Source organism: Salvelinus fontinalis, chromosome 21 (genome assembly GCF_029448725.1).
Source record: "Salvelinus fontinalis isolate EN_2023a chromosome 21, ASM2944872v1, whole genome shotgun sequence".
Lineage (NCBI taxonomy): Eukaryota > Metazoa > Chordata > Actinopteri > Salmoniformes > Salmonidae > Salvelinus > Salvelinus fontinalis.
Window position 1 is genome coordinate 17456459 of NC_074685.1, and position 14311 is coordinate 17470769.

At 42.7% G+C, this 14311-nt stretch overlaps 1 protein-coding gene across 1 annotated transcript; it reads right to left on the reverse strand.

Moving 5' to 3' along the window:
• Positions 1–3586: 3586 nt before the first annotated feature.
• Positions 3587–13906, reverse strand: LOC129818344 (uncharacterized). The gene is made up of 6 exons (XM_055874137.1): positions 13655–13906; positions 7802–7957; positions 7520–7572; positions 6710–6807; positions 6341–6509; positions 3587–6186 (listed from the first exon to the last, which is right to left on the reverse strand). The coding sequence occupies exons 2-6, from the start codon at positions 7944–7946 to the stop codon at positions 4747–4749; spliced, it is 1905 nt and encodes a 634-aa protein (XP_055730112.1). The 5' UTR covers positions 7947–7957; positions 13655–13906; the 3' UTR covers positions 3587–4746.
• Between the last annotated feature and the right edge of the window lie 405 nt (positions 13907–14311).

A 14311-nucleotide genomic window follows, 5' to 3' on the forward strand; every position in this document is an offset into this window, starting at 1 on the left:
AGACAGTGTGTGTGATATTGTGACACTGTTTGTCTTCAAACACAACAGGTGGCAGTCTTTCCTTGTTTAACTGGGGTTTTGCAAATATCCTCAACAAATCTCACAACAGAGTTGACTTACTTTTTGGCATAGTGCATTCAGTTTTCATATTGAGGAAGAAACTTGAACGTTCATGTGATTTGATAACAGGTGACTCAGTCCTTAAGTGTGTGTGTGTGTGTGTGTGTGTGTGTGTGTGTGTGTGTGTGTGTGTGTGTGTATGCGTGTGCGTGTGTCTTGTAAATTCAGTCAATGCTTTGTATTCACACTACAATGCCTACCCAGGCCTTGCTAAGGCCTGCATATAAGATCATCTGCACAGTGACTTTGTGTACAGGTACATGCTTATGTACAGTATCAGTGTTGTTACAGGTATACAATTACTGAAGATGCTGGGAGACAGAATAGACCGACACATTTCCATCTTTTGAAATATAACGCCCAAATGGTATTGCTAACCAGTGCGACTGGTAAAGTAACTACTAAGTTTTATGAAGTAGCAAGTTGATGCTGCAGTGCCACAAATATTTTAACTAATACATGTATCGTCATCGTTTTTATGACCAGGTATTTAGTTTGGTTTAGTCAGTGCAATTGAGAGTTTCATAGACCATAATTATCTGTTCCTTCCTCTCAAAGCTCGGAACAGATAATTATGGTTATTGGGAATGCTGTGCACATACATTTTTTACAGTGAGACTATTTTTTCTTTTGACAACATGCCACTGTTGAGCAATTCAGTAAACAAGATAGATGGGATTATGGTTGTTGTTAAATTATGTAACTACCAGTATTTAACTGGTTCTGCATGAGAGCGTCTGCAAAAAAATCTAAATGTTCACCCGAACAACACAAATCACCCACACCTTACCAAAATATAAATAGTAAAGTACAGATATCCCCAAAAAACGACTTAAGTTGTACTTTAAGGTATTTTTACACCACTGCATATTGATGGAAAAACTTGAACGTTCATGTGATTTGATAACAGGTGACTCAGTCCTTAAGTGTGTGTGTGTGTGTGTGTATGCGTGTGTCTTGTAAATTCAGACAATGCTTTGTATTCACAAACATAAGCTCCACCCATCATTGAGTGCAAAACAACAGGGAAGATAGGCACGCAATCAAATCAATGGCTGGGATTGTAGACAAGGGCATTGCACTGTCAACAATGTTCATTTTTAAAGGCAATAGTCCTGAAGTTCTCGCAGATCGCATTCACGGTAAATGCCGCGGATTTCAGCTCCAGCGTGAATTACCTTTAAAAGTAAAGTGCAATGCTTGTTTGACATTTGTTTGCCATTATGCTGCATTGTTAGGAGCTAGTAACATAAGCTGCACCCGCTATAACATCTGCTAAACTGTGTACCCGACCAATAAACTTTGATTTGATTTAGACAATGCCTCACTATGTCAGACAAAACACAACAAACAGGAGAAAGGTGGATTAATTACAATCTTGATGACAAGATGATTGCTTCTATTTTATGAGTGTCAGCTGACTTGTTTTTAGTGTCTTCTTTAGGACTATTCTTTCTTGATTCTCTCCCTCTTCAGTCAGGGATATCTTGTGTTTATGGCTATAGCAGCCTGTTAAAGGCGTATTCTTCTGTGATAGCTATTGCTTCTGTGGGCTTCCGTGCAATTATACATTTCCAGTAAAATAAGCCCTGTGGAGTTACACATCTGACAAAACAAGCTCCGGTCCAAAGTCAACAGAACGGTGCTGTAGTACACACATCAACGTGTTTCTGAGGAATATAGGTGGCATCGGGTTTCACACTGACTCTTCTTGGTATTTCATATTTGTGTTCCGACCACAAACAATACATTCTCGCTGATCGTTCTGAAGTTCCACTTTGCTTAAGGTTTTGACTATGCATAATGAGTTGATATAATTGTTAGATTATGCCATGTTTGTACAATACTACAGTTGAAGTCGGAAGTTTACATAGGTTGGGGTCATTAAAACTCGTTTTTCAACCACTCCACACATTTCTTGTTAACAAACTATAGTTTTGGCAAGTCAGTTAGGACATCTACTTTGTGCATGACACAAGTAATTTTTTCCAACAATTGTTTACAGACAGATTATTTCACTTATAATTCACGGTATCACAATTCCAGTGGGTCAGAAGTTTACATACACTAAGTTGACTGTGCCTTTAAACACCTTGGAAAATTCCGGAAAACGATGTCATAGCTTTAGAAGCTTCTGATAGGCTAATTGGCATCGTTTGAGTCTATTGGAGGTGTACCTGTGGATGTATTTCAAGGCCTACCTTCAAACTCGGTGCCTCTTTGCTTGACATCATGGAAAAATCAAAAGAAATCAGCCAAGACATCAGAAAAAAAAATGTGGACCACAAGTCTGGTTCATCCTTGGGAGCAATTTTCAAACACCTGAAGGTACCATGTTCATCTGTACAAACAATAGTACGCAAGTATAAACACCATGGGACCACGCAGCTGTCATACCGCTCAGGAAGGAGACACGTTCTGTCTCCTAGAGATTAATGTACTTTGGTGCGAAAAGTGCAAATCAATCCCAGACCAACAGCAAAGGACCTTGTGAAGATGCTGGAGGAAACAGGTACAAAAGTATCTATATCCACAGTAAAACGAGTCCTAAAAGGTCGCCCAGCATGGAAGAGGCCACTGTTCCAAAACCGCCATTAAAAAGCCAGACTACGGTTTGAAACTGCACATGGGACAAATATCGTACTTTTTGGAGAAATGTTCTCTGGTCTGATGAAACAGAAATAGAACTGTTTGGCCATAATGACCATCGTTATGTTTGGAGGAAAAAGGGGGAGGCTTGCAAGCCGAAGCACACCATCCCAACCGTGAAGCACGGGGGTGGCAGCATCATGTTGTGTGGGTGCTTTGCTGCAGGAGGAACTGGTGCACTTCACAAAATAGATGGCGTTATGAGGCAGGAAAATTATGTGGATATATTGAAGCAACATCTCAAGACATCAGTCAGGAAGTTATAGCTTGGTCGCAAATGGGTCTTCCAAATGGACAATGACCACAAGCATACTTCCAAAGTTGTGGCAAAATGGTTTAAGGACAATAAGTCAAGGCTTTGGAGTGGCCATCAAAGCCCTGACCTCAATCCCATAAAATATTTGTGGGCAGAACTGAAAAAGCTCTGTCAGGAGGAATGGGCCAAAATTCACCCATCTTTTTGTGGGAAGCTTGTGGAAGGCTACCCAAAATGTTTGACCCAAGTTAAACAATTTAAAGGCAATGCTACCAAATACTAATTGAGTGTATGTAAACTTCTGACCCACTGGAAATGTGATGATTTAAAAAAAAAAAACTAAAATAAATCATTCTCTCTAGTATTATTCTGACATTTCACATTCTTAAAATAAAGTGGTGATCCTCACTGACCTAAGACAGGGAATTTTTACGAGGATTAAATGTCAGGAATTGTGAAAAACTGAGTTGAAATGTATTTGGCTAAGGTGTATGTAAACTTTCGACTTCAACTGTATGTAAATATTAGGAGGAAATTATAGACAATTCTGGAGTCATTCGATAAAACATCTGTATATTTATTGTGTGATTTGTAAACTTGAAAAGGATTAAAATAATCCAACATTACTCGTGGTAAAATAAGAATAGAAAGAAAATATGACATTTACAAACATATTGTCACGCCCTGACCTTAGAGAGACGTTTTATTTCTCTATTTGGTTAGGTCAGGGTGTGATTTGGGGATTTGGGATATGTTGTTTGTTTCTATGTTTTGGCCGGATGTGGTTCTCAATCAGGGACAGCTGTCCATCGTTGTCTCTAATTGGGAATCATACTTAGGCAGCCTTTTTTCCTTTGTATTTTGTGGGTAGTTATCTTTGTTAGTGGCACCCTAGCCCTAGTAAGCTTCACGGTCCGTTTCTTTGTTTCTTGTTTTGTTGGCGACATTTACATAAATAAAGGAAAATGTACGATCACCACTCTGCACCTTGGTCCAGTCATTTCTACCCTGACGACGGCCGTGACACATATATATATATATAAAAAAACATTCACAAATTCAGAATAAAGTGTATCTTTTATATTTTTATATAATTGTTTTTCCTCAAAAACAGCGGGTAGCCTTGTGGTTAGAGCGTTGGATTAGTAACCAAAAGGTTGCAAGATCGAATCCCTGAGCTGACAAGGTAGAAATCTGTTGTTCTGCCCCTGAACAAGGCAGTTAACCCACTGTTCCTAGGCCGTCATTGAAAATAAGAATTTGTGGCATAACAACAACTCTCAACAATTCTTTAAAGAAATTGTAGAAGTCACAATTCTCAACAAAATTACAATTAGAACTCAATAAAATGTCCCTTTGCTGTCTGGGTAGTAAACTTCTATAATTAGTGTCAAGCTTTTTTACTGTCATTATTAGGCTACATCATTTTTTTGATGCTACAAACCGCTGAGATGAAGGGAAAAAAACCTTTTCACTCCAGTGCACAATAAATTGTTAGCAAGCTTCAAATGATAAAAATACCGAAGATTAAAAGACTAAATTCATATTCTGAAAGTACTTAAAAAGTTAGTCAACAGTAGTGCTACATGTCTCTTGATTTTGAACAGTACTGAGGGCTTTTTAATTGTCCAATGACAGTGTTGACATGTAACAGCTTTTCATCCAGAGTGCATGATATTTGATATTAATTAGCAGGTTGTTGTCCTGCTGTTCCATTCTGTTCATGAGGAGCTTGAGATGAGCCTCTTTAACTTCATTAACTCCTCAGGTGTCAGTGGCACCAGAGAGGGAAATGAGGGGTTCACCATCAGAGCCATATAAGGTTTCTCCACCCTTCCCAGTGATGTGCCTGGACAATAGCCCGGGGATGTGTGGCCTACACTATCCTGCTCCAGAGCCTGGCTGCTGGGGTGGATCTTTAAGGGGATTGGCTGGGCTCTATCCCATAGATCCTGGTGGTACATGAGTTTTGGGTGGTAGGGCCTCCTGGTGTCCTCCCTGGGATCCAATTTCCAGCTGTCCGGGTTACGGACGATGCTCCCTGATGGCTGAGGCTTGTAGCTGGAGAACTGGTAGGGCGCCATGGGGCGGCAGTGACTGGTACTAGGGGAGGTGGTGGTGGTGGGCCTAGGCAGGTTCCTGTGCTTCTCCAGACTCCTCTCTCTCAGATCCCCAGAACCCCTATCCTGGTCTTTGTGATGGTTGTGGAAGACCTGGTCAGCATGGGTAGCAATGGTGGGAGAGGTGTCAGACCAGGCCTGTGCCCTTTCCCTCTCCCTGGGCTCTGAGCCTGGGGTCTGGCCCATGGTTGGACCCTGCAGTGATAGATCCCCAGGCTGGGTGCCAGTAGGCCCACACAGCAGAACTCCTTTTACCCAGTCATGGAGCATCGCCAGCGGGATCTGCATCTCCATCCTTCCCTCTGTCCCCCTGGGGGTACTGCGCAGAGCTTGACTAAAATTGAGAGGCCCTGGACTGTGCTTGGGGCTTTCCCCTCTCCACTCCCCCCTGGGCCAATCTGGGCATTCTCTCTTCTGGAGTTTGGGGACGTGAACCATGGAGGGGGCACTATCCCTGCAACTCTGCAGCGGAGAGGGGACAGGGTACTCTTTCTTCATGCATGGGCTGGAGGCTGAGGTCGGGCTGCGGGAGGAACCGCCAGAGGAGGAGGAAGTGAGGTTGATGACGTAGTCGTCTCTGGTCGCCAAGGGGTAGAGGTGGGTTTTCCCCAGGGGCACCTCCCCCTCCGGCGTCTCACAGCCCTCATCTTTGTACCCCGCCAAGGGGCTGGTTAGAGGTGAGACCGTATTCAAGAACCTTGGGGAGATGTTGGAGGGAGGAGGGGCGAAGGATGAAGCAGGGTGACCGCCTGACTCCTGACCAGTCTTCTTGTGACTGAGGTTGAGTGGCTCAGCCCAGCCTGAGGAGTCCTTGTACTGGTTAGCCAGGAAGCGTAGGCGCTCCAGAGGCTGCTTGGCCCTCTCTGTCTGTCTTTGAGGGGAGGGGAGGCTGCTGGGGTGGCTGCTGGGGGTCAGAGGTGGGTGGACATAGGGGAGCAGATCTGGGTGGACGGGGTGGACGGGGTGGTGATAGTACTGACGGTAGTGCACAGGCAGAGGGATGATCCTCACTCTGGAGTCTGTCAGAAAGTTATGGGGGTTCTGAGAGAACAGAACAACGATGAGTTAGTCAATTAATTTAAATGTGGGTGCGTGTGTCTTTGTGTCTTCATCGGTGTATTTGTGCTTGTCACTGTGTGCGCGTACATTCTAGTGTGCGTGTGTGTGTGTATGTTTGCTTGTTAGTGTACAGTACCTGGTGCAGGGATGTCTGTAGAGCTCCGTACGTCATGCTACGCTTGGCTGTCCTGGGGCACTCGTCCTGCTCACTGAGCCTACTGTAATGTAAACGCTTCTGCTGGCATTGTGGCAGTACCTCCATGTAGTCTTCTCCTCTTACATGACACTCATATGGCAGAAGCAGCCTAAGGCAACATAAAGAACATTTATAGATTCTGAACCGATTTACACATACACTTAATGTACTTGCATTATCTGTGTCAAAGTCATGCAAAGATATGCAAGCATCCACCGTTATGCGCAATTACACAGGTATATGCAAACAAACACTCCAGCACACACGCGAGCACAGATACGCGTGTATAATTAGTTTGCTCTGACTTACTTCTCATAGTGTCTACGGGTGCAGGTGGCTGCACTGGTACTTCTGGGGTTTCCTCCCAGGGTGTTGTATACTTGCTTCCACATCTGCTGGGCCGTCACCTGGGAAAGATTCAGGATTATTTTAACACCATTGTATACTGTATGTAACATAGACATACATGAAATGTGATGCCTTACATTACAAGTTTTAACAACATCCTAACATGTATAATAAATCATCTAACCACATGCACAGATGTATAATAGACTAGTTTAATAATACGCTTCTTTCTCTAGTCAATATCATTAATAGTTGTTGTTGTATCTCTTGATGAAGAGTGGTTTGACTCTTATCCCTCCAAAGTTGTCAAGGAGAGATCATGTTGCATCAAAACCTTGATAGGAATGCCAGTCTAGCAGCCTGTCAATGTAGCAGCTACCAGTGCTATAAACCATACTGCCTATCTGTATCATATGACACTAGTAATATCTCCCTGCCACTGCTACAGTCATTTGAGATTGTTTCTTTAAGCAAATAAAAGCAGTAACTTCCGTGAGAAAGAAATGGATCTTTGACACAGACACAAATGGTTGGTATACCTCAGTTTACTAAATAAATATATATTACATTTCCTGCTCACACATAAGGCTATGGGTGCTATTTAAGTGACAGGAGGATAGTTTACTTTAAATACAAATTAACATGATTTTCTGTTGAATCTGTGATTTGATTTGAAATATGAATTGTTCACAGCTATTTTAATCAGAAACCAAGAGTGCACAAAACAATCTCACTTAAACATACATTTTAGAAATGTTATTGTTATTTTACCTGGTGGTAGCCACCCAAGCTTTTCACAGTCTTGTACATCATGAACAGACCGACTAGAAATATAGAAACAATAAACAAAATATCAGCTGTACATCCAGTCTGAGAGATCTCAACAATTACTGTGTATGCGCGTACAAGCACTGTATGTGTGTGCATGCTTGCCTGTGTGTGTGTGTGTGTGTGTGTGTGTGTGTGTGTGTGTGTGTGTGTGTGTGTGTGTGTGTGTGTGTGTGCGCATGCAAGCGTGCATGTGCATTTCTCTCTGCAGTACAGTATACTCACTCTGTTTGAAGCCCAGGTGTGGTATTTTCTCTATGGGTGTATTTCTCTTCTTCATGTACAGATGGAGGTCTTTGAGGAAGGTCTCCTCTTCCATCTCTTCGCCCTGTTCTGAGGGTCTCTCATCCTGGTTCTTTCCATGGGCCATTTTTTTTCTGCCTTAGAACAAACACACAATACACCCACAACATTACCACAATGTTTACACAACATACTGAAGAAGACAACAGCATCATGTGGTTCATTCATCATTGACATTCATAGTTTAAAAAAGGTATAGTAGCCTAACAGTATTTTACACAATAATCTCTCACACATCAACAACATACTGTACAGTATTTACAATGCACATTCAACATTTTGACTGAGGCTTCCCTACAAATCAAACAATGAGTTTGACTGATGAACCGACAAATAAAACCACTTTGACTATTGTACGCATTTCAACCAGTCTTCAATTGCCAACAGTTGATTTACAGTAACCGTGTTCCAAAATAGAACTGATGATGATAACTAAATATCACCACAACCCTGTTCTCAACGCAATGTGTGACTGATCACGTTTAAACATGCCTATGTGTTTGGCCACTGATCGATCTCAACCATGTGTTTGTCCCTGTCAACACCCAGGCTGTCACAATTGGCAAACTGTTCTGTTTTGTGTTCTATTGGAGAGGACAGATCAATCATATACTAGGGCTGCATTCAGTGAGGTGATGCGTTCACAACATTACAGATAGAAATGCAACATAAAAACCCAATATTATCCCCTATTCTGCTAAATGGATAATCATGTTATACACAATACTTGTTCATCTGAATGTTGTGTAACATTTCACCCTTCTAAAACGACCATTTGATAAATGACATATGTGCCCTGCCGAGCTATGAGATTGGAGAATGGAGGAGAGTCAGAGACGGAATATGGCACACTCTCACATCTGTGTGCCACTTTATTACTCAACATTTAATTGAGATACAATATATAGTGCAGAATCTGTATCTTAAATATGTATCTCTTGTATCTGTCATGTTTTTCATATGCTGCTCCAGACTGATGAATCAACTATAAATCTCTATGAGAGATAGGTCTCTTTTATAGATTCTGATAAGGTCCTCTTTCATTGTCTATTTCTTACATATGTGAATTAAATGTTTAAATATGTTGTTTGTTTTATTATTTCATGAACGTTTAATTCACATATTTTATGCACAAGGACCTTAAAGATCAAAATATGTCCCATTTCATCACAGTGACCACACTGTCACAGCAATTGGTTCCCGAGGCACCCAGGTAGAGAGTAAGCATCTAGACTGACACAATCGCCTGTTTGTTGACATACAGCTCATTTGGAAAGTATTCAGACCTCTCAACTTTTTCCACATTTTGTTACATTACAGCATTATTCTAAATTCATAAAATTGTTTTTTTCCCCTCAATCTACACACAATACCCCATAATGACAAATCAAAAACAGGTTTTTAGAAATGTTTGCAAATTTATATATACACTGCTCAAAAAAATAAAGGGAACACTTAAACACCACAATGTAACTCCAAGTCAATCACACTTCTGTGAAATCAAACTGTCCACTTAGGAAGCAACACTGATTGACAATAAATTTCACATGCTGTTGTGCAAATGGAATAGACAAAAGGTGGAAATTATAGGCAATTAGCAAGACACCCCCAAAAAAGGAGTGATTCTGCAGGTGGTGATCACAGACCACTTCTCAGTTCCTATGCTTCCTGGCTGATGTTTTGGTCATTTTTGAATGCTGGCGGTGCTCTCACTCTAGTGGTAGCATGAGACGGAGTCTACAACCCACACAAGTGGCTCATATAGTGCAGTTCATCCAGGATGGCACATCAATGCGAGCTGTGGCAAAAAGGTTTGCTGTGTCTGTCAGCGTAGTGTCCAGAGCATGGAGGCGCTACCAGGAGACAGGCCAGTACATCAGGAGACGTGGAGGAGGCCGTAGGAGGGCAACAACCCAGCAGCAGGACCGCTACCTCCGCCTTTGTGCAAGGAGGTGCACTGCCAGCGCCCTGCAAAATGACCTCCAGCAGGCCACAAATGTGCATGTGTCTGCTCAAACGGTCAGAAACAGACTCCATGAGGGTGGTATGAGGGCCCGACGTCCACAGGTGGGGTTGTGCTTACAGCCCAACACCGTGCAGGACGTTTGACATTTGCCAGAGAACACCAAGATTGGAAAATTCGCCACTGGCGCCCTGAAAGCAGGTTCACACTGAGCACATGAGCACATGTGACAGACGTGACAGAGTCTGGAGACGCCGTGGAGAACGTTCTGCTGCCTGCAACATCCTCCAGCATGACCGGTTTGGCGATGGGTCAGTCATGGTGTGGGGTGGCATTTCTTTGTGGGGCCGCACAGCCCTCCATGTGCTCGCCAGAGGTAGCCTGACTGCCAATAGGTACCGAGATGAGATCCTCAGACCCCTTGTGAGACCATATGCTGACACATGCACATTTGTGGCCTGCTGGAGGTCATTTTGCAGGGCTCTGGCAGTGCACCTCCTTGCACAAAGGCGGAGGTAGCGGTCCTGCTGCTGGGTTGTTGCCCTCCTACGGCCTCCTCCACGTCTCCTGATGTACTGGCCTGTCTCCTGGTAGCGCCTCCATGCTCTGGACACTACGCTGACAGACACAGCAAACTTTTTTGCCACAGCTCGCATTGATGTGCCATCCTGGATGAACTGCACTACCTGAGCCACTTGTGTGGGTTGTAGACTCCGTCTCATGCTACCACTATAGTGAGAGCACCGCCAGCATTCAAAAGTGACCAAAACATCAGCCAGGAAGCATAGGAACTGAGAAGTGGTCTGTGGTCACCACCTGCAGAATCACTCCTTTTTTTGGGGGTGTCTTGCTAATTGCCTATAATTTCCACCTTTTGTCTATTCCATTTGAACAACAGCATGTGAAATTTATTGTCAATCAGTGTTGCTTCCTAAGTGGAAAGTTTGATTTCACAGAAGTGTGATTGACTTGGAGTTACATTGTGTTGTTTAAGTGTTCCCTTTATTTTTTTGAGCAGTATATATATATATATATACACACACATATACACAAGTATTCAGACCCTTCGTTATGAGACTAAAAAATTGAGCTCAGGTGCATCCTGTTTCCATTGATCATCCTTGAGATGTTTCTATAACTTTATTGGAGTCCACCTATGGTAAATTTAATTGATTGGACATTCGGAAAGGCACACACCTATCTATATAAGCTCCCACAGTTGACAGAGCAAAAACCAAGCCATGAGGGTGAATGAATTGTCCTTAGAGCTCTGAGACAGTATAGTGTCGAGGCACAGATCTGGGAGAAGGATACCAAAACATTTCTGCAGCATTGAAGGTCCCTAAGAACACAGTGGCCTCCATCACTCTTAAATGGAAAAGGTTTGGAACAACCAAGACTCTTCCTAGCGCTGGCCGCCTGGCCAAACTGAGCAATAGGGGGAGAAGGGGCTTGGTCAGGGAGGTGACCAAGAACCAGATGGTCAGTTTGACAGATCTCCAGAGTTCCTCTGTGGAGATGGGAGAAACTTCCAGAAGGACAACCATCTCTGCATCACTCCACCAATCAGACCTTTATAGTAGTGGCCAGACAGAAGCCACCCCTCAGTAAAAGGCACATGGAGTTTACCAAAAGGTAGCTAAAGGACTCTCAGACCATGAGAAACAAGATGCTCTGATCTGAATGCCAAGCGTCACACACAAAGGAAACCTGGCACCATCCCTACAGTAAAGCATGGGGGGACAGCATAATGCAGTGGAAATGTTTTTCAGTGGCAGGGACTGGGAGACTGGTCAGGCTCGAGGGAAAGATGAACAAGATGAGCAAAGTACAGAGAGATTCATGATGAAAACCTGCTCCAAAGCACTCAGGACCTTAGACTGGGTCCTGTTGGAAGTTGACAACGACCCTAAGCACACAGCCAAATAATGCAGGAGTGGCTTTGCGACAAGTCTCTGAATATCCTTGAGTGGTCCAGCCAGAGCCTGAACCCGATTGAACTTCTCTTGAGAGACCTGAAAATATCTGTGCAGCTACGCTCCCCATCCAACCTGACAGAGCTTGAAAGGATCTGCAGAGAAGAATGGGAGAAACTCCCCAAATACAGGTGTGCCAAGCTTGTAGCGTCATACCCAAGAAGACTCGAGGCTGTAATCGCTGCAAAAGGTGCTTCAACAAAGTACTGAGTAAAGGGTCTGAATACTTAACTAAATGTGATATTTCAGTTTGTAGTTTCTTATACATTTACAAAACATATTTTTTTTGCTTTGTCATTATGGGGTATTGTGTGTAGATTGTTGAGGGGGAAAAAAAAACATTTAATCAATTTTAGAATAAGGCTGTAACGTAACAAAATGTGGAAAAATACATTCCGAATGCACTGTACCAACGGGTGGTATTGATTGTGACACCAGCTAGTTCAATAGTAGCAGGGCCGACCCTCGTCTTTTGGGGGCCCTAAGTGTGATTTGGTTGGGTTGGTCCCCCACCTACCAGGCAAAACATTTTAGTGCCCTCCCCCCCTCTTGAAGGAGGAAGAAACTATTCAGTTTTAAAGCAAGCTTTCTGCAATTCTACACATTTTGCCATGGGTCGGAGAGAAGTTCATCCATTTTATAAGAAATTTCCTGCAATTCTACCCATTTTGCCATGGGTTGGAGAAGCATTTTGCAGTTTTAAAGCTAATTTCCTACAATTCTACACATGTTGCCAATCCTTATGCCATGTTAATGATGTATGAATGAGAGGGAATAACAAAATCAATGTGGGCCCCCTGGTGGTGCCCTGTTGGTATTTGGCCAAGATTGCTACAGGTTTAGATAGCTAGACAAACTTACCAATCCAAGCATTTCCGCTGACATGGATAATTGAGTGACTGTCAGTAACTGACATAACAACAGAAAAACTGCTGATGTACAACCAAATTTTATAATTGCACCTTGTGTATTCTACTATACTAACTCTCAACAGCAACACCAACAGGCTCCTGAACAGCTTCTATTCCCAAGCCATTAGACTGCTAAATAGATAGCAAAATGGCTACATGGACTATATGCATTGACCCTTCTATTTTATTGGTATTTTTGAACTGACTTTATGCACACTCACACACTCATGCACACATGCACACACACACACATACTTAATTTGCTCACACACACACACATAACACAAACATACTGATTCTACACACGCACACACATACAATCATCAAATACACTGCTGCTACTCTGTTTATAATATATCCTGATGCCTTGTCACCTTACCCCTATACATATCTAACCCTACCACTACAGTATCCCTGCACATTGTAAATAGGGTATTGGCACTGACCCTAGAACTGTCCCTGTTTATAGCTTACTTATTAGTTCATTATGTTTTTATCATTTATTGTTTTTGGTCCACTGGACTTTTTTATAAAATATTTTTATAATACTACTAGTATGTACTACTGCATTGGTGGGAAAGAGCAAGCAAGAAAGGCTGTACTAGTGTACGTGACAATAACAACTTCAAACTTTAAAGGGAAACAATTCCATATGCCAATTGAACTCCATGCAATTATTCAATACAGGGGATTAAAAGGGTATGACATTTAATGGAAATTTGACTCTGAATCAGACAAGAATATGGCATATACATTGGATTGGAAATACCATCAGTACCAAGAGTAGTATTAGTGGCTCCAAGATTGAACCACATCACTGCCTCTCACCTATAAAGACTTGTGGATTGGGAAGAAACCAAGATGATATCAGAACCATCAACCAAGCCGTAAGAAAGTAACACAAGTATTTAGTGGTGCTGCTCACCTGTGATTTCAGAGACAGAATGGAGATGGATGGGTCTCAGTCTCAGGCCTCTGCACCAGGCTACAGCGAATCCACAGGCTCTTTAGATCAGGGTTTATATCTCCAGAGAGGTAGCTACACTACAGACTCAGCTCCTGTCTCTGTATGTCTCCTCCCGCTCTCCACAGTCAAGACAGTATTGTCACCTCTCCCTGTCACACATAAATGCTAAAACACACCTGTTATGGCACCTGAATATCATTTCGGTCCAACGCTCTCAGGGAGGTTTATACCCAGAGTGCTTCCTGCTGGGAGATGGAAGTCGGACCAGTCCAACCTGCTCGTGGCAGCGTGCCAAAGGCGTGGCATCAGAATAGTCCACATAAATAGCCAGAATATAGAAAAAAAATTGCTGAAATAAGGTGTTTTGTTCGTTATTGGAAGTACACTACATGACCAAAAGTATATGGACACCTGCTCGTTAACCATTTCATTCCAAAATCATGGCCATTAATATGCATACTTTTACTTGTTGTCAATAATAGTTTTTTGTCAATGCCCGTCTCCTGTGTTGATGCGTACATTGATAATTGGTGGAATGTAAACATCTTTGAGGGAAGTACACTACATGACCAAGAGTATGTGGACACCTGCTCGTTAACCATTTCATTCCAAATC

Coding starts and splice junctions, on each gene's coding strand:
- LOC129818344 (XM_055874137.1), bottom strand. CDS start 7,946: ATGGCCCATGGAAAGAACCAGGATGAGAGACCCTCAGAACAGGGCGAA. Junction 7,573..7,801: donor ACACCTGGGCTTCAAACAGA/GTGAGTATACTG, acceptor CTATATTTCTAG/TCGGTCTGTTCATGATGTAC. Junction 6,510..6,709: donor ACCCGTAGACACTATGAGAA/GTAAGTCAGAGC, acceptor ATGTTGCCTTAG/GCTGCTTCTGCCATATGAGT.